This window comes from Neolamprologus brichardi, chromosome 16 (genome assembly GCF_056152115.1).
Source record: "Neolamprologus brichardi isolate AB-2024 chromosome 16, ASM5615211v1, whole genome shotgun sequence".
NCBI classification, from domain to species: Eukaryota; Metazoa; Chordata; class Actinopteri; order Cichliformes; family Cichlidae; genus Neolamprologus; species Neolamprologus brichardi.
The window spans coordinates 27,016,004-27,042,186 of record NC_142119.1 but is presented as its reverse complement, the minus strand read 5'-3'; the positions used below and the strand labels follow the sequence as shown (position 1 = coordinate 27,042,186).

Sequence of the window (26,183 nt, the reverse complement as noted above, 5' to 3'; positions counted from 1 at the left end):
TAGGGTTCGGAGCCGCGGACCTTCAGTAACAGTAATAAATCACAGCAATAGTACATTCATGTAGTTGTAAACAGCATGATAATATATTAAGTAATCCAAAGTATTCAGAATACGTTACTCTCATTGAGTAACGTAACGGAATACGTTACAGAATACATTTTGGGGCATGTATTCTGTATTCTGTAATGGAATACATTTTAAAAGTAACCTTCCCAACACTGATACTTTATTATACCCAGAAGTTTGTATACTTTTATTTTTTTACTATAAAATATTACTGTGTTGGCTTTTAAACCAGCTCTTCTCCTTCCTGTTGGATAGGCAGGCTCTCAAAGTTACTTCGTTAACATCTTCAGACCTGAGGTTTTACATGCTCTGTTCTGCTGCTGTATTATTCCACTGATTGCGCCTTCTTCCGGTATGGATACCTGCCCGTGGTGTACGTGCTGGTTGCACTTCCTTCGGTTTCAAACCTCGGGGCTCAGAGAGAAGGCGGAGATTCTCGAAGACGAGCCAGTGGAGAAAACCGCAGCTCCGGGCGGAGCGGGTGAAAAGAGCAAACATCCCTCAGCTGTATATTGTGGGTGTCACCGCTGGAAGTTATGATCTGCTGAGGAGAAACCTGCAAACGAGGAAGAGGCAGCTAGATTCCCTAGGATCAAGACACTAAGAGCTAATTTTACTCTCACAGCGAACGGGTTTTATTTTTTCAAATTCTCTCCTTTTTTTTGTAGCTGCGAGGAGAAGAGATTAAAAATGTCTTTGATGGACTTGGAGAAGCTGAAGATGACGTGCGCTGGTCGGGCCATGGCAGTGCTGACCAGCGGTGGAGATGCACAAGGTGACCTCACAACTCGAACGTATATGTGTGGCTGTAAACCCGTGTTTGTGTGGTGGGAAAATGTGGCTAGGTCGAGGGCTGAGGTGACAGCAGCTAGTCAGCTCGGAATAGCAGCTGGATGATTAGGGATCAAAGGTCATACAGTAACTACGAGTTTATAGTAATACTTGTTTACTTTACCTGCTGCAGCAATAATCTGATGTTTGCATTCGTACATCAGTAATTCTAAGCCAATCCAACATAATGCACTATTGTGGAATAATAGCAGTACTTTAAGAAGTGGTTGTATGCCCATGCTTTATGCCTTCACATTACCATTTATAAGCATTTTCAGGGGTGTAAAACACTTCAATGTTAGTGCTTCTTAAAGGCTAGACCCTTCTGCCTCCCGTTTGAACTTACACAGTGTATTTGTTTCTGACTAATCAAAGCCTCCCATTGTCTATTGCTGCGGTCAGAGAAGATAACAGATAATGAAGTCATACCCACCTTACCGTTTGATTGCCCCATGCAGAGCTGTGATGCAACAGCCTGTGTGCAAAGACCCAAGAAGAGGAAGATCTAACACTTTTTGTCCTTGATTTAGGGATGAATGCTGCCGTCCGAGCTGTGACCAGGATGGGCATTTATGTGGGGGCCAAGGTCTATCTCATTCATGAGGTAAACAAGCTTTATATGTAACCCTCTTTGCATTAAAAAATGGGACAATAAAGATAGAGGTGTAGTCCCCAAGTGGGACAGATGAAATGTTCTTTGTAATGGCCAGCAGGGGGCGACTCGTCAGACGAAAACTCCTATAAAATAACTCCTAAAGAAGTTTTACCCATCACTTTACAGTCACTTTAGTTGGGGTTTTTTTGGTAGACAAAAGTAGAATACTAATTTATTGAACAATAAAGAACTGAGTAGGGCAGTTTCCCTGTTGCCTGGCAACTCAACAGGCAGTTGTCCCAGAAAAAAAACCCATCAGCCCCGGCTTATCCAATCTAGTACCAACTGCAAAAGTAGTGTGAGGCTCCAGACGTGAAAACTGGGTGACCAGACTGGACAAAGTGGACATGTATTTGAATGCAACTTTTCAAACTCTCTTGGTAAATAAATACAAAAGGAATTAAAGCAAGTTAAAGTTTGTTCATATGGTGTCATGTGATAGTTTTTGCATGCTCCTATATTCTTATTTTACTGTTATTTCAGCTGCTGTTCTGTCTGGTAACAGTCTTCATTCGTGGATTGGAATAGCTTTTATGAGCCATATCAGACTATTTGAGCAATTTCTAGTGATTTATGTCAAAAAACACAGTGCAAAAAAAAAAAAACTTGCAAAAAGGAGACAATTTTGAGTATATATTGGCTTTTTATTTTCTTTGTGGTGTTTTTCTACCGTATTCACCAAACTCTGCAATGCTAGTGACTTTTTGGTAACTTGTAACTTTTACTGATGGGCTAGACAGGCTAACCTTTATTTGATTTTAATCATTTATATGCAGTGGGTAAAAAGCCAGACTTTTGAAAACTGCGTGTCTTGCAAAATCAGTCAGAATGTGGGACACTGTCTAAAGATATGGAGCAGGAGGAGAATGAGTAAACATGCTGTGCAGTGGCACTTAATGAAGGGCATCTGGCGTAAAATCTGTGTGGCAAACCCCTGTAAATAAGAGAGGAGTTGAAAGTACTCGTAGTATGCTGTGTTATTTTGATTCTGGCCATCGTTTACATATAAATGCAGCTTATAAACACTCTGCGATTGTTCTTTTTTCATTATTGCTTGACTGCCCTCCATAATAATTTCTTTTCCTCAGGGTTACCAGGGATTGGTGGATGGGGGAGACAACATCAAACTGGCCCACTGGCACAGTGTGACCAACATTATTCAGCTGGTAGGTTAAAATATTACTGTGGTTAAAGGTAGCTGTTATAAGAGACGATATTCAGCACAGAGTAAAAGTTATTTTGCTACAAAACACTTCAGGAGTAGACATTTTCATATGGGCAGTGTCACACCAGTACATGGACACTTAAGCGGCTAATTAAATTCAGCCATCATGGATTTTACTCGTTAAATTTATGGAGGACCTAATTTAGGAATTGTCAGTTTCCTATTTTTACTCTCTCTAAGACCCTTAAGGATCTCCTTAAAAATTCATGTGGCTTATGTCTGAAAAGAATTGAATTTTTGTTGTTGTTTTTCTGAGCTTAAATCTTTCTCTATTTCTCTCTTTTTTTATAGTTTTATTGTTATTATTTCATCCATGTCTTCTCGTCTCTTCTCTTCCTATTACTGGTTGTAACCTGGTAAGGAGCTTTGCTGCATGCGCTTTTAGCCTAATCAGACGCAGGCTGCACTATTCAGAGTGCCAGGCTAAGTAAACAGTCTTCCAGCCAACCCAGGTGGCCTTGCATAGGGGAGGAACAGTCTAAGCATCTGATTAATTTTTTTTCAAGATTGGCACAAACAATAATTTGGATTCAAGGATAAACGGATTGGATTTTGGTGATCAAAGGTCACCGGGACATTTGTTGCCATAATTCAGACATTTATTATGACAAATTTAATACAAATATCTTAAAACAAAAGGATAAAGTGTTGACATTTATTATCCAAATAGCCAAAGGTTCCCTTATTTTTACAGCCTTTATCCAGTGCCAAAGAGAGGTAGCGTGTGACCATATTTCACATATGTGAACTGTGTTTTGGTTGGGTGCCCACCTTGAAACTGTAGTGGCTGTAGATAAAATGTGTTTGAGCCCAGTATAGTAGATCTCCTGTGCTGCTGGGTTGAAAGTGCTAATGAAGCATCCATGTTTTAGAAGTTGTCACATCCAGTTCTGAAGCGTTGTTTGCTCTCTGATGCAATATGCTGAATAACTTTTATTAAATTCCTTCAAAACATCTCACTACATTTATGTTATGAGTCCCAACAGACATGGATGCAAACTGCAGCTTCCCTGGCTAGCAGAGTCTTTCAGTGTGAGGTAGTAATTGTATCTTACCACCAGATTATCTGCCAGAGTATCCTGTATGCAGGTAAATCTAATCTGTGTGTACCTGTGGTTCCCAACCTTCTATTGTCTGCCTTAGTTTGGTTTTTGACTTGTTTTACATCTCTGCTGCAGGGTGGGACCGTGATAGGCAGTGCCCGCTGCAAGGCCTTCATGACGCGTGAGGGCAGAGTTTCTGCCGCCTTCAACCTGGTAAAGAAAGGCATCACCAACCTGTGCGTGTGTGGCGGCGACGGCAGCCTTACCGGAGCCAACATCTTCCGCAATGAGTGGAGCGATCTACTCGATGAACTCGTAAAGAAAGGTGAGTGTTGCTCAAGAAGATCAAACTACTCAGAGTGCATATCAGAAACAAGAAGTGGAGTCATTTTTTGTTGAAGTCTCAGAAACATGTTTGGAGTTTATTTAATTTAAACACGTGTGTGTGTGTGTGTGTGTGTGTGTGTGTGTGTGTGTTACTTCAGGAAGGATCACAGACACTATAGCTAAGCAGCATTATAACTTGAACATCGTGGGCCTCGTCGGCTCCATAGACAACGACTTCTGCGGCACTGACATGACCATCGGTGCCGACTCTGCGCTGCACCGCATCATGGAGATAATTGATGCCATAATGACCACTGCACAGAGGTGAGCCGCTGGGTAATTCGGAACAGCACTGAAGCGCCTGGTGTTTCATAAAAGCAGCATGCACAAGGTCACTGGATAAGTGAGTAATTAGTAAATGAGTTACAGGAAGGAAGATGTGTCGAGCACACCACATGTGCTGCAGTGCTACTTCAAAGGAGCAGATTTATGGTAGTAAACATACTGCACGTAGATCAAGAAAACATTAGTCAGCGATTAAGTAATGCCAAACATTTTGTGGTTCCAGCTTTAAACGCATGTGTTGGGGTTTTTTAGTAGTTGTATTCAGTTACTTGAACAGACATGGAGTAATGCTGATGATTAAGCATTACTTACTCTCAGCCCTATCAGAGTTATCTGAATATACCTGCACAGTGAATGATTAACTCTTAATGGAATGTGGTCTTTTGCACCATTCAAGGCTTTTGGCATGACTTCCATCTTGCCCAGACTTGCCTTCTCAGACACCAGCATGTTCTTTGTGTGTTTGCTGACATACTTTGTGGAAAAGAGTCTCACTGTAACTGTTTTGTACTTCCTACAGCCACCAGCGTGCATTTGTTTTGGAAGTGATGGGACGGCACTGCGGGTGAGAGTTGCACTTTAACCCATTTTGCTATCCCATACGCACTGCAGCTGCATGCAGCTCTTGTTATGCATTAACTGTCCTTTTATTCTTTGTTACAACTTTAGGTATTTGGCTTTAGTGTCAGCTCTGGCATCAGGGGCAGACTGGGTTTTTATTCCAGAGGCTCCACCTCAGGAGGGCTGGGAGGACAATATGTGTGCCCGTCTAGAGGGGGTAAGACACAAGTCCAGACTGTATGTTAGCCCCATGCATTACTGATTTGCATTCACTGTGTGTATCCACATGACAGGTTTGGCCTGTGTCGAAGTAGACGAATTGGGCATAGTGTCAGTTTAGGCATGCCATGAAAGCAGGACAGTTTGCTAATGTCATACAAGCATCTGTGCATCTGCAAGGCACTGTGCAAACCAATGAGGGTCTTGCCTCTCCTGTTGCCACCTCCAGCTTTTTTTGTGTACATAGAGTAGTACAGGAAGCTCTCCCTGATTTATGGTTTTCATTTTTTAAAAGTTCCCAAACAGAGCCGTTTCACCAGATAAATTACTCCGGATGGTAATAACAGTCCTCCTTTGACTGTAGTTGTTCTGACTTTAAAGAACTTGGACACAGGTTTGTGCTTAATGACACAATAACATGTTTTACCCGTTTCCTTCTAGAGCCGCACAAGTGGGGGGTCGAGACTGAACATCATAATCGTCGCAGAAGGAGCCATTGATAGAAATGGCAAGCCCATCTCCTCAAATTATATAAAAGATGTAAGTCAGACAACGCACATTAATGCAGCACTACAATCTGAATATATCAGATACTGATTTATAGATTGTTTATTTCACTCCTGCAAAGGTCGGCTGTAGTTTTTCTTGGCGACAGCTGTTGTTGAGAGCTTTTTCAAATGCATAAAACGCTGAAATTCTTCCATGTGTTTGTTTTTAAGCTGGTGCAGAAGAGACTGGGTTATGACACCAGAGTGACAGTACTCGGCCACGTTCAGCGAGGAGGAATTCCCTCAGCGTTTGACAGAATGCTGGTAAGCTGAACAACACATTTCATAGTCATATCAAACTTGTAAATATTGTTGAAGTAATAAATTCAGGGACATTAACAAAAATAACTGCGTCTCAAAGCTATTCTGTCAATATTCCTGATTGTTCCTTTTGGCTGACCATTAAACCATTAAAATGATAATTAAACACTAGGGCTGTGCGATATGACCAAAATCTCATATAAGAATTCTATCGTCCCGATAACGATATAAATCACAAAAATGTAACATTTTCTGTAAATTCTGTGAATCTCGGGCAGTTCGACTTGCGTGAAGTGTTTCCAGCTGCGCGTCATGTACCTGGAGTCGAGTGTTTTAACTATACATTTTTAGACATAAGTTGTAACGGCCGCCGTTTTCTTTGTGAGCATTTATTACACAGCGTGCTGCGGGGGAAAGCCTGTTCTAACGTTTGAGTCTAAGGTCTATTTTTTAGCACCTGGCGGCTCTTTTTTACTTCTCACCCATAAATAATCTGCTCTTTCACGTGATTCAGTTTATTTTGAAAAGTCTCAACAGGATCTTGAGCTTTATTGTGAAAGGTTTATGTGGAACATAAACAAGCGGACACGCAATGGCGTTACCGTCGTTGTTGCTAACCACAACGCATAAAAACAAGCGCTTGTCCGTCCTTAGTGTGGTCATATTAAATATAAGAGAAAAAGAGAACTTTAAGAAATTAATATAGCCACTACAGTGACCATCAAAACCATGAAAAAATATTGCCGTAAACAGTTTATTTTGCGACCCAACGAAACAAATGATAGCTTAAAATGAAACGATAGACGTTTTTATATCGTCATCTGATATCGTTATATGAACAGCCCTATTAAACACTATTTAACACAATGGACCTGCACTACTAACAAGTGGCCACAATCAGACTTAACAAAAACTGATTACACGAAGGAAACTAGCACAGGATGTGTTTCTGTATGTGGCATAATACACAACCAGATGACCTGATACCGATAATAAAATCTATTGATGCATACTAACAAAGGCTGCCTGAGTAGATTTTTTTTTAAAATAAATATTCAAATTAGCATGAGTTTAATTCCCAGTATTCAATGTCAGTGCTGTCTTAATTGCACATATATCCAAACACACGTGTTTCCAGAGCAGCATATTGGGCGTGGAAGCGGTCGTCACCCTGGTGGAGGCTTCTCCTGAAACCCCAGCCTGTGTCATCGGCCTGTCGGGCAACCAAGCAGTCCGCCTCCCTCTGGTGGAGTGTGTGGAGATGGTGAGTCTCTCTCCTGTCCTCGTGTAATTTATTTGTAATGAACAGAACAGGTCAGAAGTGAGATGCTGAGCTCTGGTTTTACTGCACCACCCTTTGCAGACTAAGTTGGTGCAGACGGCCATGAACGAGAAGAGGTTTGATGAAGCCATTAAATTGCGTGGAGGGTGAGAGTTTTGATTTATGTCACCTTATTGTTTTTATTGCAAATTAAAAAAACTAAACTAACGATGCACTTTTAGGAGTTTTGAGAGCAATTGGAACATCTACAAGAGTCTCGCTTTCCACAAGCCTCCTCAGTCTAAGGTAGGTCTGGAGGACTTGTAGACAGTTTAAGCCATAAATGATGTGAAATGATCCCAGGATTTAATCTCGGTGTTCTCTTTTATGTCTGACTTATGCTTCCTCAGAGCAACTTCTCTTTTGCTATTCTGAACGTGGGAGCTCCGGCGGCAGGAATGAATTCTGCAGTGAGGTCAGCGGTGAGGTCAGGGCTCTCTCGTGGACATAAAGTCTACGGGGTCAATGACGGCTTTCTGGGACTTGCCGATGGAGCGGTGAGGCTGTGATTTTTTGTTTTGTTTGTTTGTTTTTTAACACTAAAGGAGATTTTAGCAGTTCCACAGTAACCTGTGTGAGACTGAAAGGAAAGTGTTCTTCAACCTGTCTTTCTGCAGGTATTTGAGATGGAATGGCACAGTGTGGCTGGATGGACGGGCCAAGGAAGCTCACTGCTGGGGACAAAACGGTGAGTGCTTCACTGATATGAATCACTTTACCTGATCTTAAAGGCTTAACCTAACGCAGCAGTGGCTTAGGTGTTATGAGATTTTGCCATACGCTGATGACAAGTTTTGTTTAATTTCCTTCCTAAGGACTCTTCCCAACTCTCACCTGGAGAAGATTGTGGAAACCATCACCAAGTTCGAAATCTCAGCTCTGCTTGTAATAGGAGGGTTTGAGGTATAAGAAGCACAAAAGTGTCAAATCTAAATTATTCGAGCCATAAGTTGCCGTGTTAATATTGACCTGTATCCCTATGACTTTCAAAGGGGTACCAAGGTGTGCTTGAGCTCTACGAGGCCCGGACTCACTACGATGAGCTCTGCATTCCCATGGCCGTTATCCCTGCTACCATTAGCAACAACGTCCCGGGAACTTTCTTCAGTGTGGGTACAGACACTGCTGTCAATTGTGCAATGGAGGTAGGGCTCAGCCGAAATTATTTTTTTTTATGGCTTTCTGTACAAATGTTATTCTTTGCAGTGTTAAGTTTGAAATCACAACTGCTTTGACCTTTAAGCTGTTTAAAAGACTTGAGTTTATTTAATTTTTGTTCATTTTTATTATAATTTTGTGTATAAACCAAATAGAAACATTTAGTGTTTGAGATTTTATCTTCCAGCTTTGAAGACATGGAAAATGAAACAGTGCGGTACAGTTTATCACTCTAAACCTATATTAATAGCGGACACTCACAGGTTACATTGCTAGGTACTCCTGCTCACTGGTTCATTAATGCAAATATCTTATCCGCCAATTACATGGCAGCAATTCAACAGGCATGTAGACATGAGGATGGGGGGAAAAGAGCATGGTTGGCATGGTTGATGGTGCCAGACAGGCTGATATGAGTATTTCAGAAGCAGCTGGTGTAATTGGATTTCCCAACAAAACTGTCTCTAGAGTTTCAAGAGAATGGTGCCAAACAGAAAATATCTTAAAATATCATATTACAACCAAAGAATCAAATTCTTCTGCAGAGTTGTGACAAGATCAAGCAGTCTGCCAGTGGGACCAAGAGACGAGTGTTTGTGGTGGAGACCATGGGTGGGTACTGTGGATATCTGGCATCCGCAACTGGCATAGCAGTGGGTGCTGATGCAGCCTACATCTTTGAAGACCCCTTTAACATCCATGACCTTAAGGTAGAAGAAAAAGATATTGTCTAAAGTCATTTTTGTGATGTTCACAGCACTGTTTCCTCTAATAATGTGAACTGTTTGCAGACAAATGTGGAGCACTTATCTGAAAAGATGAAGAAAGATGTCCAACGAGGTCTAATCCTGAGGTACATAACATTTTATAGAGTCAACTAAATTTAAACAAGTGACAAATTAAAGGAAAAAGCTGTATTGCATTTATCCTTTTTCCTACAGTGAGGGCACAAGAGGTCACTGAATAGTTTGATAAGTCTAAAAATTGAGGAACTCATGCAGCGATTTGACAGTCACCCAATCTGAACCCAAATGAACAACAATGGGAGATTTAAAATTGGCAGCGCTCACAGGACTGTCTTCAGGTACAACAGTACAGCTAAGTTTTAGTTTGCAGCTATTTACTCATAGAATAGAAGATGTATTATGTATTTTGACTTCATTATTTCACTCTATGTTCCATGTGAAGCACACAAATTGATGAATTGATGTATTTATGGATAGATTCAAATTGTGGAAATGAGTTTCCCGCCCATGCGACCAGATACCAGATAAGCAGCAGAAAATTATGGAAAATTATTGTATAAGTGCCACATCAGTTTTTATAATTGTCTAGCTGAGCCTGCATCCAATAACACTGTGGCACTCCTTTGTTAATCATGTTCTCTGTCATGACAGGAATGAAAAATGCCATGAAAACTACACTACAGATTTCATCCATAAGCTGTATTCATCAGAAGGGAAGGACATCTTTGACTGCAGAGTCAACGTGTTAGGACACCTCCAGCAGGTATGGATCAGTTTTCCAACTTTGAGTTGTAGTCAAAAGCCTACATAGACTCGTCATGGGAATGATTGTTTTGTGCTTTTAATTTCTTTGAGCTGTTCTGTTTTTATTGATTGTACAGCATCTTTAACAACTTAAAAAAACAAAAACAACAATTAGGTGCATGTGTTTGAATTAATTTTGGATTTTTTTTAAAATCAACATGCTAGACAGTGCTCTCGGGAAATTCTCAAGGTTGAATGAGTTTCGATGTCTTGCTAAATCAACTTTACTACGCTTTAAATTAACACCCAACTGCAGTTAAAAAAGCTGATGAAAACATCCTTGAATATTATCATTTTATTTCTGGTTTAAGCTGTCCTCGTGTTTGTCTCCAAACTTCAACTATTTAGCTGTTGAACTGAGATGAAGTTGAAGAATTTGGAGGTAGTCCTCGTCCTTTATTACTCCATTCACTTTTTGCAATGTACCAGTACCACTGGCAGCAAAACAGCCCCAAAGCATGATGCTGTTACAGTGTTCTTAGGTTCAAAAGTCTGACTTTTACTCCTCCAAATTTACCTTTTCATTGTGGCCAAAAAGGTCAATCTTTGTCTCATCTACCATAAGTCTTTTATCCAGAAGGCTTTTGACTTGTCCATGTCAAGTTTGAAGGTGTCAATTTTGGAGAAAGGGCTTCTTTCTTGGCCAGTATCCTTAAAGTTCATAGTGTTGTAAAATTTGAATCATTGTAGACAATGATGCTGGTGTTCCAGCAGTTTCCACTTCATAGCAGGCTTGAGCCTTGGTGGTTCCTGCAAATCCTAACCAATTTCCTCTCATCTGAGGTTGACAGTTTGGATCTTCTTCCAGACCTTGGGAAAGCGATGAAACATCCATATAGCTTGAACTGACGGTCTTGGAATCTGTGGTTGGTCAGAAATGGCTCCAAGTGACAATACTTCTTAGATCGTCACTAAGTTCCTTGGACCTTCCCATTGTGCTGAGTAATGGTCAATCCAATGAGTGCTGTCAAACAAAAACCTTTTTATTCTAGCAGAGAAACTACCACTGTAATCAATCATGATCATTGACGAGAAGCTAATAGTCCTTGACCTCACCAAGTTAAAAGCCATTTTAGAACCTTTTGTACATATATATTTGAACCTGTGTGTACAGTTTTGACCTTGTGTGGAGAGAAAATCCAAAAATAAATTCAAAGGTGTGCACACAATTCGTCATTCCTGGAAAAACAACAGTTGAAAGAGATCATTAAAAGCCCCAAATCAACATGACATTCATGCCCGTGATGAGTATATGTAAATGTCTGACCTCAACTGCAATTGGCATTTTGATGTGATAATTTTGTTCTCGGTTTGGGCTGCAGGGCGGGGCACCTTCTCCCTTTGATAGAAATTTTGGCACGAAGCTGGGCGTGAAAGCTATCGAGTGGCTTTCAGAGAAACTGACTGAAAATTACCGACAAGGTAGGTTTTACTGCAAGTCGTGGATGGCATTGATAGAACATGAAGCAATCCTGAGTCACACATCAGGTGTATTGACTGAATTTTTTTCCACCAGGCCGAGTGTTTGCCAACTCACCAGAAACAGCATGTGTCATTGGCCTTAACAGGAAGGTTGTCTCATTCACCCCTGTCACTGAACTGAAGGAAATAACCGATTTTGAGTAAGTAATACAAAAAAATCTAAAATATGCTGCTTTTGGAAAACACATTGTCTTGTTTATTAATTATTATCCTTTTAATCTCCAAGGCACCGGATGCCCAAGGTAGAGTGGTGGTTAAAACTGCGGCCCATGCTAAAGATGTTGGCCAAGTACCAAACCAGCTTCAATGAATATGTCCCAGGAGAGATTGAACATGTGACTCAACGCTCCATCAGCATTGACAGTGGATTCTAAGCTCTCTGTAAAATGGCAGCATGCTTTGCATCTTTTAACTTTTATCCATCATTTTTAATTCTCATCATCACATATCGTATGTAACCTTTCTTCACAAGCGTGGGCTTTCAATTTGACTGCCTGACTTCTTGTTTTCACGTAAAGATATTTCAATGCTTTCCATCAAAATGCAGAACTCCCTTTCTCTGCCCTCTGATATATCGGTTAACCTGATTTGTTCAGAAGTTTTGTGTGCTCCTTCTTGCACTAAAGTTGCTTTTATTTGCTCAGAGAAGTTCTGGTCATGATCCAATTTGTGCCCAGACTTTTTTGTTTGTGCTTAGGGGGCATACTGTATGGGCACAATAGGTGGTGGGACCTTTACTCCATGCCCATCTCTTAAACTTGAATGACCATGAATATACTTTCTAAACCCCAACCCACCCCACCCCAACCGGTCGCAGCAGATGGCCGCCCCTCCCTGAGCCTGGTTCTGCCGGAGGTTTCTTCCTGTTAAAAGGGAGTTTTTCCTTCCCACTGTCGCCAAAGTGCTTGCTCATAGGGGGTCATATGATTGTTGGGCTTTTCTCTGTACCTATGAAGCGCCTTGAGGCGACATTTGTTGTGATTTGGCGCTATATAAATAAAATTGAATTGAATTGAATTGAATTAAATGCCAGCACTGATCTCACCTGTGTACCAGTATTTATTTGACAAGGAATTCAGCACAAATGTTTTCTTATTGTGCCAAAATCCAAGGGAGGGTTTGTATATTCAAACCACTGCTCAACAGACAGTCATGAGTGCCACTGGTCAAAACATTTTATAGATTAACTACTGACTGTGCCATGAAACAAGACTGTATGCAAGGTGTTATAAATGCTTTCTCTCCAAAATCATGAATGAATGAGCCAGAAATCATATGATAAAGGAATCTTTTTAACAGTTTTATTACAGAGTTTTATTAATATTTTATTAGCTATAAATAAGAGCTACTAAATGTTTATTGAGATACTCTTATATAATCTTATTTAACACATGAAATGTCTGAATGTGACCTGAAATGGCCAGTTAAGTGTCTTCGTTTGGTTTTTTTTAATACTGTTCGACTGAAAACTGCTTCTGCCTTTTAAACTGAACAGCAAACAGCAAAATATGAACAGACACCTGTAAACAAACTAAACTTCACAAAAAACTATTTCACATGAACAATGAAATCTGTAAAGGAATATGAACTTACGTGTGTATTATTGTCTCTATATCTGTCTTAAATAAAATTCTATTGAACTCTATTAGAAATCAGTTAATTGTTGTTTGAATTTTCACTTTAGGTTAAACCTGCAAATTAATAATGACCGCTCAACAGAGCAAAAAATGTGTTGCTATTTCAGCTCCCGCTAATGTCACAACATAAGAAGATTAGTGTGAAAATGAAGATGGAAGAACTTAACTTGAAAACACTTTTACAGCTCTTAGAAATTGAATGAAAATGGAAAATCATTTCCACTATTTTCTTTTTTAGCTGATTGAGGGCTCTTGGTGGCAAAAGCAAACTGGAAGTCCTCGCATGTCTCTGGTTGGTCAAACAGGAATTGAGGGCCTGTAAAATCATATACAGCACACATCAGTGGTCCAAAACGACACACCACACAAACACATTGTGGTTTGATACTTACTGCTTGAAGATTTAGATTCAGCGGTATTCTAGAAATGGTTAATCATAGTTTAGTATGTTTGTTCCAAAACCGAGACGACATGAAGTAGAGAAGGCTTTCAGTGACAAAAAACATTACCTTCTCAGTGAACAAAGATCCAGTGAAACCGAAAAAGTCCTGCAAAGAAACCTGGAGGTAATTCCAAAAGCAGGAAAATACTGTTTTCTGTCTTAATTGTTTGTTGAAGGCAACTGGACATTTTGGGGGATTTTTTGGTTCATGAGAAAGTTTCAAGCCTTATCCAAGAGGAATCTGACATATTTAGCCTCCCGGAGTTGGTCCTGAGAGTTGCTGGCCCATCCTGTCATAAGGGCTGTTAAAGGTCACAGAAGCAATGGTGTGAATTCTCTGCAAAACACTGGCCCTCCCATATGGGTCACAGCGTGAGTGGCGGTTGAAACCAGAGTTAATAATAGTTTTGTACTTTATAATCAGTTTTCATTGTTTTTTCATTTTGACTATTTGTTTTTAGTTAAGTTTAGTTTTGTTTCAGTATACTTTTTACTGTATGGTTGTAATTTACTTTTTATTAGAGTGTTAGTTTTAGTCTTTTTAATTATTATTGTATAAGGAGGCCATATGTTAGAAGCAATATTTAGGAAAACACATCCAACAATGCCTCATCAGGAAAGCTATAGTAACATTTTTACCAAAGTAACAGATACCAAAAACTAAGGATATTTCATTATTTTTCCTTATTTATTCCTCTTTTTTTTTTTTTTTATCTTGTTTTATTTTATTTTCCAAGTTCACAAAATTGTTTATGTTAGTTTAAAATTTTTTTTAGGTTTATTTTAGTTACCACTGTTGCTTGTGCTGTACCAGTGTACCGGCACATGGGATGTGACAATAAAAGTGATCTATTTTGATTTGATTTGATTTAACTATAATAACCTTGGCTGGAAACAACAGTAAAGTTATCTCAAGACTGCATTTTAAGTAGAAAGTTTAAGATTTTAGAACTAACGCCACCTCTTGGATGGGAAATAAAACATCGTCATGAGCCAAAAACAGACATCCAGTTTCCCTCAACCCAAGCCTGTAAGACTACCATGAGCTGGATGCCTTAAAACCTACACAGTGATTTCTGTGAGATCATTTATTCCTCACCTCCTCCTGTGATGAGCCCACATCAAATCCAAATCCAGGAAAGCCTGGTGTGTTGGGATCAGAGTTCAGAGAGAACAAGAAAGCTGGAGATTTGGTCTCAGAGCTCCCTTGATCTTTGGAGCTGGCTGGGCTAAAGCTACAGTGAACACACGAAAAGCAGTTGTCAGGACTTGAGTGAGTGTAATTCAAAGCATCAGACTACTCATCCAAAGTCTTACTTAAATGAGAATGTCGGGGTTGAAGACGCAATTGTAATTTTTGACTGAGGATCAGTCTCCTGAGATGGAGGCTGAGAAGAAGTAGCGAGTTCCTCATCGTCCTTGTCGCGTGGTGGCTGCTCTTCATGTGTAGCTGCTCCCTTCTCCATCTCACTCTCAAAAATCTCCTCTGCATAGAAAACTCTGGGCAGCTTCTCCTGTCGAGGGGTCAAAACATTTTCAACAGTTAGAATGGATACTTGTAAAAGTGGGTTTTCCATTGTGGCAATACTGTTCTGTGGAGTGACTCGAGCAACTTGATATTTTCCTGGAAACATACACGGCCTCTAAACTTCTCTGATACAGTAGAATAGATTATTAAAAGTCCTAAAATTTGTATTTCATTGATAAAAATGTCAAAATCATACTTGGCAGGTCTGGACTACATTTCCCACAAAACAGCACATTTCGGTCTGTTGTTAGGTTACCTCGTAAACCCTACAACCCCAGCTTTTCATGTAGGTTTCTGACAAACAGTGGTAATTTCTAATCCTGTGCTGGGTTTCTATATGATAAGCAGTGCGGCTTCTAGTAAAGGCATACAAAACTGTGGAATGCCTTTACTAGAAGCCGCAACTACCTATTTATAACACACACTGCTGTGGAGACAGCAGGGTAAACTAGGACAGCAAGAAGAAATAACAAGAAAAAAGAAAAAGTTATACATTTAATACATTTGGCAAATTTGTTTGATTAATTGGTTTAGGTGTATTAGCAGAAATGGCAAGTATAGTAAACTAAAAATCAGAAAACCTGATGTTCTTGTGAAGTCTCCTCTTCCTGCTCCTCAGTGTGCATCTCTGGCTGATTCTGGTCTGAAGAAGAAAATATTGAAGATCACCTTGGTAACATAAGTTACCAAGGTGATCTTAATCTTGCTAGATGATGAGGATGACTGTTTGGGATTCAATTTTAAAAAATACATTTGTAAAAATGTGTAGGTAATTGCACAGACTGCCCTGTAATTATAAAACAGGATGGTTTTATTTACAGAATATGTCATTTGTTGGTCGACCCTTTAAAAAAAAATGAAATTCCTCAATAGTGAATAGTGAGATTTTCTCTCTGGCTTAAAAAAGGAAGCTTGTGATTGCCCTTTTCTTATCTTTAGTCCTTTCTATCTTTACTTTACATATTTCTTTATCATCCAAAGACATAGACTGAAATAGACAGCAATCAATCAATCTATATTATGAGTAAGAAGAGTCAAATAATGTCCCCTTTTAATGTGAGTGACCCCGAATACACCCTTCAGTATATGACTCACCACAAAACTGTTGACTGGACCACAGCTCCTTACTTCCTTTCTCTGGGGAAGTACTACAGGTGGGTAAATCCTGGATGTTTTCCTCATGGATCTCTTCAGCATTTACCTCTTCATCAGATGTTTTATGACCACTCTGTAACAAATGCTCAGATTTAGCAAAGTGTGAAGTTATAACAGGAACTGCTTTAACTGCCTTTCATGATTGCTTGCCAGTGTTTAGATGCATTTAATAAAATGCTAAATCTGTACCGTTGTCTGATTGAGATGCAGAGAGGATATGTCAATGGAAGGCTCTCTGTCCCTGGCTGTCTGATGATCAAATCCATTCTCTTGTTCTGTTACAGGCTGCAAGCCAAAAGCACTAGAAACAAAAAAATGGGCTCGGTCAGTCAGAAATGACCATTCCTGTAAGCTATGTAATTATTCTTTGTGAGTGATTCACTAAAATACCTATCTGGCAGTTTCTCGGTGGAAAATGAAGTAACTACTGGACCTGTTCGGACAAAAATTTAAGGGACTGTATAACAAGCTGTAAAATGTTCAGCTCTAACAGAGCAAAGCTCAAAGATACGAAAGGTTTATCACCAGTAAGATGGTCCAGCTCCTTCTGCTTCATTGTTAATTGTTCATCCCAAGCTTTGATCCTACATTCAATTTCCTCTTTTTCAGCCTTCAGCACGAGGAGCTTTTCAGCAAGAGGGTTTTGTAAATAATATTCTTTATGCTCCTGGAAAATCTTTCTGTAGCTTGCAATCCTTTCTTGAAAGACTTCCCTGTTTAGGTATAAATAAAGAACATTTAACATGTCTGTTTCCAACACACAAATGTATTAAACACAAACAAGGCTGCTAAATGAACCCACGTGTCATGGTTGTAGTTGGCTTTTCTTTTCTCCAGTTCTGCTTTCAACGTCTGCTCATATTGAAGAAGCAGGCCGTTAGTCGCCTTCATCCTAAATTTATATAAAAGACAAGCAGGTACTCTGTAGGTTATTTACTTTTACTCTGTCACTTGCTACATATTAATTAAGTACTAGACTTTTTTAGAACTTACAAAAGAACTAACAAAAAATGAAGCTGTTCCCAATCACAGGCTTTCTAGGGGATAGTGCACGATGGATCAAAATTTGATGGGAGTGTCTTTTGTTCATTACTTCACCAGTTTTGATAACAACACAGGCTGAAATGGAGCCTCAAACCATCATCCAGCCTTAACCGTGTGTTATATAACTGGCTGTAGACACTTGACTGACCTCCTCTGTACATACTGACGACAATTTAAACTAATGGGATTCATCACTACATAAGACCTTGTTGCCCGATTTTCAGTCCAGTCCTGTGTAATTTGGCAAACCTCAGCCTGGCATACCACTTCTTAGGAATGGCTTCTCGACAATCATCCTTCCAGTGAGACCAATTTTGTTTGGTTTCAGTGAACAGTAGATGGATGAGATCTATCTCTCAGGTCCTGTGTCAAGTCTTTACTGGACTTTTTTTTCTCTATTTCTCAAGGATAGGACTTTGAGATCCTGTTCATCTTTAGTTTTTTAATGTTTCCATCACTTCTTCTATCCTCCACTTGTCCTATTTTCTATTATTTCTTCCAAGTTTTTAGCTAAGCTCTTTGGGAATCATTGTTGGTGCAAAATGCTATTTCATTTCTATCAAACTGAGTTATCTTTGGCATTTTTTGTAGAATCAACTCAAGAAATGGGAGTAAATTATATGTTTTTATGGCAGGGTGCTAATTACAAAGTGCCTAAAAATACAGTTTAAAATGACTTCCTTGCTACATTATCTGTTATGTGCAGACAAAATACTGGTTAATTCCTTGATTTAGATGCATTTTTATGCTTGAATGATTCACAGGTCAGTGTTAAGTGGCAGTGTTAATAAAGATACAAACAACAACAACAACAAAAACATTGGTCATAAACAAGGACTAGATTGAAAATGAGTGAAAAAGAATCCAAATGTCCAAAGAAAAACTTTAAAAGACCTTCAGAAAGCCTGGAGAAATAATACTCAAGACCACTGTAAAAATCACAAGAAAGTCTGGCTCCTTGGAGCAAAATATAAAGAAATGATAGGTGACTCAACACTTTTGCACAATCTTCCTGCGCCGTAATCTATCATGGTTTGGCACATTTATTTCCTGTTTAATTCTACAAAATGCTGTACCTTTTTGCATTTGCTTTATTACGTGTTACAGTGCTCTGTTTCACACTGATTTCCTCTTCAAGTTGCTCAATATTTCTGTTGATTGCTTCAATGTAAGACTTCTTCTCAGCAATGTTGGTTCTGGAAACTGTTGCCAAACACATTAACACAGCACACTTATATTATATCTTTATCTTTTATATTCTTATATTAAAAGATAAAGATCGTGATATAGGATTCCCCAACATTGTGCTTCTGTTAATAGCTGATAAGGAAATTCAAAAGGACACTATCACTTTAAAATCTAATCCCTTAAGGCTAGTCAGGTGGTTGGAAGTGTACTCAATGGGATAGCCTGATCAATCAGTACTAAAGCAGGGATCTTTAAACAATAGTGGGCTAAATGGACCTTATACAAGGGAATGAATGGGCAATGTTTTTAAATGACTCAAGACAAAGTGACCAGATATTAAAAAGAGGATACTGCCACTTAGTATCATAAAATCCTAGAGACTGGACCCACAGGCAAGCATAACAAAAAAAAACCTTTAGTCATTGATCCAAAAAACAGAAACAGAGAAAAAACATAAACAAAACAAGAAAAACTAAATAGAAATGGGCTTGTGAAACAAAAGGTAGACAAACAGACAAGGTGATAATTGACGAGGCAAGTCTATACATATACACAAAGGAGTAGATTGAGTACAGGAGAAAGTGATCAAATAAGGAAATCTAATGACAGACAGTTAGAAATGAGGGAAGAGAATAAAAGCAGGAAATAAAAACACACCTAGATATGAGAAAACCACCCTTCAACGTAATGCGAGAAGTCAGCAAAAGGACAAGTGACTAACAACTACTGAAACATTAAGAATACAGTTGTTGGACAAAGATACAGTTTTGTTGATTTTGGTCCTTCACGCTACCACTTGTGAATTTTAAATAAAACCATCAAAATGTGATTAAAGTACAGAGTTTTAGCTTTAATGACGTATTGATTACTTAATTTTGTGTAGTACAGAGGAGAAACTACAAAAATTTTGGTGTTGTACAACAAAATATAGACCTAATCATAATATAACATGCAGACAGAAACAGAGAGGACACATCAAGGTGGCTAAGAGGGGCTCTGTGGCTTAAACTGACAAAAAAAAAGGTTAATGGTGTTTAATATCTAATAACAAAAGACACAAAGGCCTGTCTTTAGCCCAGTTTATCATTACCTTTCTTAAGCCACTGTTTTACACCAACATTAGCATCAACACATACCTTTAATCTGTTGGTTAATTTCATTCTTCTTTTGAGATAGCTCCCGAGTTTGAAGAGCTTTAAAAAAAGTACAAATAACACTTATCTTTAATAATAATAACAAAAACAACAATAATATAAATAAACCTCTAAAACCTTTTTAACACCGTTTAAATTTTCATGTTGTCTGTAGCTCCTAGCTTGTGACTGACATTTAGCCATACAGCTAATAAGCTAATGCTAACCCAAGATAACATAACTGATGTAATAAACTGTAATAAACTGAATAAGTGAATTTACCGAGGTGAAAGAGGAGCTGGTCAATATTATCAAATGAATCCTGGTCATTCATTTTTATACTTTGAGGCTAATATTATCACATCAACTGATCCCGTTCTTCAGAGCTATTGATGCTAAAGCTAAAGGCTAGGAACTGAGACTTCTTCAGGAAATGACATTGTTTTAATGTTATTTTTAATAAGAAAAGGAATCAACATTCATATTATTTCTACTGACTTTTTTTTAAAGGCTACCATATTATTGAACGTTTTTATTGAGAAAATTTAAAATTCATAATTCATTTAATAAAATTCATTTTATGTTAATAATATGTTATTATTAATAATAATTTTATGTTGGTATTGTATGAAAATTTTAAATGAAATATGATTTTCTGTAAAAACAGTTGGAATTCATCGCTATTACAGCCTACTCATTTCATATATTTAATCAGTGTGTTGTTTACTATTGTCTACTAGCCACAAAAAGCTATTTTGAGCTTATTTTTTTTTCAATATTTTTGACCTTATATACTCTATTTCCATTTATTTGCTCATATTTTAATAAGTTTAGGATTTTCCACAAATAGCGCTCCTGTCCCAAAGTAATCCTGCAATCAGTTTTTAGCGACTTAAGTGACTTATATCCTTCACTTATACCACTCAAAAGTCTTACTGATATTAGAAATGCGTTAAAAAAAAAAAAAAAAAAAAAGTGATCTGGCCAATTGAGCAGAGGAAATTGCAACAAGAATAACATAATACTTCTTTAATGATATTTTAAAAGGTCAAAAAGGACTGGATTCATTAGACTGTAGGAAAAATGTGGGAAAAACATCATAGTCTAATATAATACCCGGGAATTATATTAGACTACGATGGTTTTCCCACATCATCATTTTTTCCTTGTTCACATGACAGCCGTGAGGATCATGGATGGTGGGGATTGGTGTGCGGCAGAGGTTGGAGGGGCGGGACTAGTGCTATTCTGGAAATCGCTTTGCGTAGCGCATCTGTATGGACACAAACACAGCGCTGAAATTTGCGGGCTCTGCTCCTATGTGTCAGGCAGATTCAGTAATTTATTCTCACACGGTGCAAGTTAATCTACACGGAACTCGTCCAGCAGATTGAAGGTAAGATGAAACCGCAGTGGAAATGTTGTGGTTAGAGCACATTCACCGGCTGCAGACAAAAGAGCGGACATGGGTGGGATTTAAATGGGAGGGGATCAGCTGTATGAAGGGCTTCATTGTCGCTTTCACCCCCTCTTCTGAAAAACATGCATTGTTTTGGACCAACTGTACATTTCCTTCTTTAAATTCCTTATTTTTCCCCCTATCATGTGTCTGGACGTGATTATATTAGCCTGAGCTTCAGCCTATATTGCTGCGCTGTCATGCAAAGAGACCCCCTCCCCCCTTTGAACAATTGTGTCATGCTTTGTTTGTGATATCCTATTTGCTTCCTGTTCATGCCATACCATGAGATGCCATGAAATCAATGATAATATGACATTTGACATCAGCACATAAAGCAAAAATAGGCTACTGTACAGAATCTAGGCCAGGATCAGTGGGCACAGGCTTACATACTGAGCTTAAAAACATGTTTTTCCTAATGACACTCTGTGTGTGTGTGTCTGTGTGTGCTAGTGTGTATGTTTTTATGACTTTGCAATCACCTAGTCATCAGAGTAAAGGTTTAATGCAATATTTGGAGATTTGTATGCTGCTTAGAATTTCACTATTCATTTCCACACATAACACATCCAAACAGTAGCCTCAGAGTAAGAGTTGGATTGGATGAATGAGAGAACATGGCACAGGTAGAGGAGCCTCAGACTGAGGGGGAAGGCAGCCCCCAGATGGTCTCCTTAAGGTCTGACGTGTCAGGGAGCCATGCGGATGATGGGGAAGTAGGACCCTCCATGAGGAGGAAGAGGAAGAAGAAGAAAGATCCACGTCCTGAGTCCTTCATTGTTTACCGGTCTGAAATGGAGAGGGTACCAGGAGAGGACCAAGGAGGAGACGAAGGAGCAGAGAGGAGCACTGAGGAGGGAACTAAATTCCTCTGCACACCCACAGGCGAAGGTGAAAAAGCTGTCTCACACTGTTAAACTCATGAACCCAACATGTCAGATGTTAGTACTGTAGGACAGGATTTGTGCATGAAATAGACTTCAGTGTTACAGCAACCATTATTCCAAAAATGGTGGGATGCTGTATAAAGTATAGATAAGAACAAAATACAGTGATTTGCAAATCTCATAAACCCATATTTTATTCACAATACAACACAGAAAACATACCCAGAAAAAATAAAGTGATTTTGAATTTGATGGCAGCAGCACATCTAAAAAAAAGTTGGGACAGGGCCATGTTTACCACTGTGTACTGTAGCATCCTCTTTTCTTTCAACAACAATCCTTGCAGGCTTCTACTATGAAGCCATGCTGTAATGGATGCAACTCTTTAGTGTTGTCTCACTGAGATATGTGATGCCTTTGCTAAAATGTTGCTGTAAAACCTGTGTATATCTTTCAGCATTGCTGGAGCCTTTCCAGATGTGCCAACTGCCAATTCCACAAGCATTAATAGAACCCCATCAGAGATGCTTTTGAACTGCACGCTGATTTTGAGACAGATGATCTCTCGCCTCTGTAGTCGGAGCATTCAGTGCCCATGTTTTCCAAAAAGAATTTGAATTTTCAGTTTATTGGTCCAGATTCAAAATGTGGGTTACTGAGATTTGCAAATGATTGTGTTCTGTTATTATGTTTTTACACACTGCACAGGCTTTTTTACAGTTACGTTTGGGCTTGCCTGTGTGTCGCTTGCTTAACTTCCATGTCATATCCTGTATGAACAGGCTGGAGTCTTCCTCCAGACAGCCGCTACGTGACCCTGACTGGCACTATTACGCGTGGAAAGAAGAAGGGTCAGGTGGTAGACATACACGTCACTTTGACAGAGAAGGAAATCAGGGAACTCGCCAAGTCGAGGGAGCGTCTTGATGCAGCATGCGAAGCGAGCGAAGGCTCCAAGCGCACCTGTAGCTTAGGTGTGTGTCAGGGACCCCATGTGGTCCTGTGGAGCATCTCGTGCGCACCTGTGGTTTTCATCCTCTCGTTCATCACTTCCTTCTACTACGGCACCCTCACCTGGTACAATGTCTTCCTGGTGTACAATGAGGAGCGGACGTTCTGGCACAAGATAACAATATGCCCCTTTCTTATCATCTTCTACCCCATGCTCATCATGCCTTTGGCACTGTCACTGGCTCTGTACTCTGCTGTGGTGCAGGTGTCCTGGGCCTTCAGTGAGTGGTGGCAGGCGGTGCGCGACCTGGAGAAAGGCTTCTGTGGCTGGGCCTGTGGGAAACTGGGGCTTGAAGACTGTTCACCATACAGCATAGTGGAGTTGCTTGACTCTGACACTGTTTCTGGCACTCTACAGAGCAAGGCGCCCAGTGAACTTGCCCAAACGTCATCAGTGTGAAGTAGTGGGCGCTGGGCTCAAGGAGCATATTGCTAATGTGGTCAAAGTTGGGAATTATTTGAATAATTTCAGTGTCAAAATAAGCACCACTACTATCTATGTTCTTGCTAATGAAGGGTTTGAGACTTTCCTGAAAGCCACAGGAGTAAGAAAATTATCTTTTGATTAGAATTTCTTTTCTAAAACTATTTCAAAATGTCTCTTTTGTTAATGATCACACAGTAAGCACTGCCTGAACTCTCCTTTGGTGCTGAACTGCTATCAGCTAGCATTATTGGAGTTGAAGCACTGGAGTAATTATTATGGGACTTTTCTTTTTGATTACAGGTTCATTACAGCCTTCACAGATCACTAAATAGCCACCAATAATTATGGAACAGCACTCCCACTCAAAGACCTTTTCAAACATATGAACCTTGGTTTTCACAGCTAAGGCGTGGACACTGATATGCACACACTCCTGAGAGTTTACATCAACTTTCACTTCATCTGTAAATATCTGCATTAAGTATATATGATCACTGTGCTGTTCAATGCCATCAAAAATACCTTCAAAGGCAACACTGTTGTGTTTGTGAAGTAATCATAATCACTTTGAAGGTGGATTTAGAGTGAGGCTGGCTTAAAAACTGGGTAAAGGGGGTGACCGTCCCCTGGCAGTGGTGTGGGTTTACTTTGTGTCAGTTGCAGATTTTAGTGGAAATATACACCAAAGAGCACCAGTGTGAAAATCTGTCGTTTTAAGGGGCAGCGTGACCATGAAAAAAACAGAGATTCATTGTCATAAAATTGGACTTTTCCTCCTCTGCCTATAGCATGCAACCCCACAGCCATCAGTCACTACAGAATGCATGAATCTTTTGTTTTGAGCAACATATACACCGTATGGGCAAAAGTATTGGGTCATACCACTTGAGTCTTTGAATTCCAGCACCTAGCAATGCAATCTGCCTTCACAAATAATTGTGAATGAGTTGTTGTAAAGAGCTTGCTGAATTTGAGGTGTGGTGATATAATAGGAAGCCATCATTGCAAGAGGACAATTTGTGAAATTTCGGCCCTCCTGGATATTCCACAATCAGCTGTAAGTGGTATCACTGCAAAATGAAAGCTTTTAGGAACCACTGCAAAAGCCAGGTTACATAAGGTCACATATGGGTCACCAAGTGCTGAGGCGCATATTGCAGAGGTCCAAGCCTCCCCTGGCTTCAATACAGAAGCACAAAAACTGTGTGTCTGGAGCTTTGTGGCATGGGTTTTCATGGCTGGGCGGCTACTGTAGGTGTAGGTGGTCCGGTACTTCGTCCTTTAATAGTGTATGTTGTTTAGTGTTTAAAAGACATGCATTTATTTTCTTTAAAAGCCTGGACTTTAGATGAGCTATTTTCCGTACATTTGTTTGGGATTTTTTTGTTGTAGGTTAATACACATTTGGATGAAGGAAAATGTTGGCTAAGTGATGTTTTTGTTGGTGACAACAATTCCAGTAAAAGACAACTAAAAGTTTTATTTTTTTGTGTATAACTGAACAATAATTATCTCATAGCACTGAAGACCTCCAAGGAGTCTCTTTAGCTTAATCCACTGCTGATTATTTATTTGCAAGGGATTTTTAAAAATTAAAAGTCATGATATGATCCTTACATCACACTCTGGGATAAGAAGAATTCTGGCCTGTGAGTTTTTGTTGGTTTCTGGACTCTGTACATAGTCAAGGTATCTAAACAATGCATGGCGATTGAAAGGAAATGAGACCAATACCTCTTTTCTTATCGAGGGTTAATTAAGCAGTTACAAAGCCATAGTGAGAACAAGCTGACAGATTGTTCTTTTTTTGTTCATGTTTTCATACGTTCATGTTTTCATACAGCATTAAAACAAGTGTTTGTGTTGTCTTCACAGTTTTAAATCGCACACACTCAAAAAAGCTGAAGTTGAAGAATTCCTGTTACATTTCCATGCTCACATATTTTACATATTACTTCAATTTGTTTTCTATATTTAAGCCTAGAAGATGTTCTAGCTAGGTGTTTTTATACTTCAGCACTTTGAGATATATGTACTGTAAACAACTATCAAAAAAAAAGAAAAAAAAGATTAAAATTCAAGCAAGACTGGATTAAAACATCCAGATGGTCTAAATGTTTGTTGACTCAAATGTTTATGGATATGACTGGCTGGGTTAAGTGATGCAGTTTTACATGTTGTGAATCTATATGATGCAAACATTTACACAAGTGAAATAAAGTGTTGTGTTATTACATCTCAACTACAGACTAATATTTCTGTATCGTTAAAACCAGCGAGTCACTCTAATCAGCAGACAAAGACAAGAGTCAGCATGTAAACCCTGCATGGTGCACAGCAATGCAGATGGCTGTCTGGGGGTGAGGGGTGCTTTAAGTTGAGATTATTGGCACCCCAGTGTTATCCTGCAATATTCACTGAACAAAATCTAAAATCCTTATACAGCAACCATTCCAAATGCAATAAGTTCATGAGAAATACAGTCAGATTAACATTTGCTAATTTGTTCTGCTGTGGCCACTTTTTAAATGTCTGATTTGTTACATTTATGGCCTAAGTTTATTTAGGCTCTAGTTGGGGTGTTAAAATACACAAGCTCTGTGTTAATGCATATATTAAAAAGACGCATCTCCATGTTTAGCGATTTAAGTCTAAAGGCACAAACCTGTGAGTCATG

The 26,183-nt window shown here is 39.2% G+C and overlaps 3 protein-coding genes across 6 annotated transcripts; 2 read left to right on the top strand and 1 right to left on the bottom strand.

Moving 5' to 3' along the window:
- Window positions 1-508: 508 nt before the first annotated feature.
- On the top strand, window positions 509-12,636 carry pfkla (phosphofructokinase, liver a). Of its 2 annotated transcripts, XM_087829771.1 has the most exons (22): window positions 509-841; window positions 1,428-1,501; window positions 2,641-2,718; window positions 3,956-4,145; window positions 4,306-4,471; window positions 5,013-5,057; window positions 5,162-5,270; window positions 5,714-5,812; window positions 5,992-6,084; window positions 7,220-7,345; window positions 7,445-7,509; window positions 7,585-7,648; window positions 7,753-7,899; window positions 8,020-8,090; window positions 8,218-8,305; window positions 8,395-8,547; window positions 9,106-9,270; window positions 9,352-9,413; window positions 9,958-10,069; window positions 11,433-11,532; window positions 11,627-11,732; window positions 11,819-12,636. In XM_087829771.1, the coding sequence occupies exons 1-22, from the start codon at window positions 757-759 to the stop codon at window positions 11,964-11,966; spliced, it is 2,346 nt and encodes a 781-aa protein (XP_087685897.1). In that variant the 5' UTR covers window positions 509-756; the 3' UTR covers window positions 11,967-12,636. The 2 variants fall into 2 exon arrangements, with proteins under 2 accessions (XP_087685897.1, XP_087685898.1); XM_087829772.1 differs by lacking the exons at window positions 509-841; window positions 1,428-1,501; window positions 2,641-2,718 and adding an exon at window positions 3,142-3,866.
- A 243-nt stretch (window positions 12,637-12,879) lies between these two features.
- Window positions 12,880-20,169, bottom strand: LOC102780297 (uncharacterized). 3 transcript variants are annotated; one of them, XM_087829776.1, is made up of 14 exons: window positions 20,002-20,169; window positions 19,677-19,779; window positions 18,475-18,601; window positions 17,157-17,246; window positions 16,880-17,067; window positions 16,745-16,787; window positions 16,544-16,655; window positions 16,295-16,427; window positions 15,781-15,842; window positions 14,989-15,185; window positions 14,771-14,906; window positions 13,739-13,777; window positions 13,622-13,649; window positions 12,880-13,545 (listed from the first exon to the last, which is right to left on the bottom strand). In XM_087829776.1, exons 1-14 carry the CDS (start codon window positions 20,047-20,049, stop codon window positions 13,418-13,420), a joined length of 1,434 nt encoding a protein of 477 aa, XP_087685902.1. In that variant the 5' UTR covers window positions 20,050-20,169; the 3' UTR covers window positions 12,880-13,417. The 3 variants fall into 3 exon arrangements, with proteins under 3 accessions (XP_087685902.1, XP_006788650.2, XP_087685900.1); XM_006788587.2 differs by having other exon boundaries at window positions 19,723-19,779; window positions 20,002-20,168; XM_087829774.1 differs by lacking the exon at window positions 18,475-18,601 and having other exon boundaries at window positions 19,723-19,779; window positions 20,002-20,019.
- An 805-nt stretch (window positions 20,170-20,974) lies between these two features.
- Window positions 20,975-25,748, top strand: tmem169b (transmembrane protein 169b). The gene is made up of 3 exons (XM_006788588.3): window positions 20,975-21,115; window positions 21,635-22,072; window positions 22,851-25,748. The coding sequence occupies exons 2-3, from the start codon at window positions 21,799-21,801 to the stop codon at window positions 23,477-23,479; spliced, it is 903 nt and encodes a 300-aa protein (XP_006788651.1). The 5' UTR covers window positions 20,975-21,115; window positions 21,635-21,798; the 3' UTR covers window positions 23,480-25,748.
- Window positions 25,749-26,183: the final 435 nt, after the last annotated feature.

Excerpts from the sequence above, each read along its gene's own strand:
- pfkla (XM_087829771.1), top strand. The coding sequence starts at position 757 with ATGTCTTTGATGGACTTGGAGAAGCTGAAGATGACGTGCGCTGGTCGG. Across the intron at positions 7,346-7,444 it reads TGGTGGAGTGTGTGGAGATG|ACTAAGTTGGTGCAGACGGC; the intron begins GTGAGTCTCTCT and ends CACCCTTTGCAG. Across the intron at positions 7,510-7,584 it reads GCCATTAAATTGCGTGGAGG|GAGTTTTGAGAGCAATTGGA; the intron begins GTGAGAGTTTTG and ends ATGCACTTTTAG.
- LOC102780297 (XM_087829776.1), bottom strand. The coding sequence starts at position 20,049 with ATGACCAGGATTCATTTGATAATATTGACCAGCTCCTCTTTCACCTCG. Across the intron at positions 18,602-19,676 it reads AAAACAGTGGCTTAAGAAAG|TTTCCAGAACCAACATTGCT; the intron begins GTAATGATAAAC and ends GTTTGGCAACAG. Across the intron at positions 15,186-15,780 it reads AGACTTCACAAGAACATCAG|GAGAAGCTGCCCAGAGTTTT; the intron begins GTTTTCTGATTT and ends ACCCCTCGACAG.
- tmem169b (XM_006788588.3), top strand. The coding sequence starts at position 21,799 with ATGGCACAGGTAGAGGAGCCTCAGACTGAGGGGGAAGGCAGCCCCCAG. Across the intron at positions 22,073-22,850 it reads CTGCACACCCACAGGCGAAG|GCTGGAGTCTTCCTCCAGAC; the intron begins GTGAAAAAGCTG and ends CTGTATGAACAG.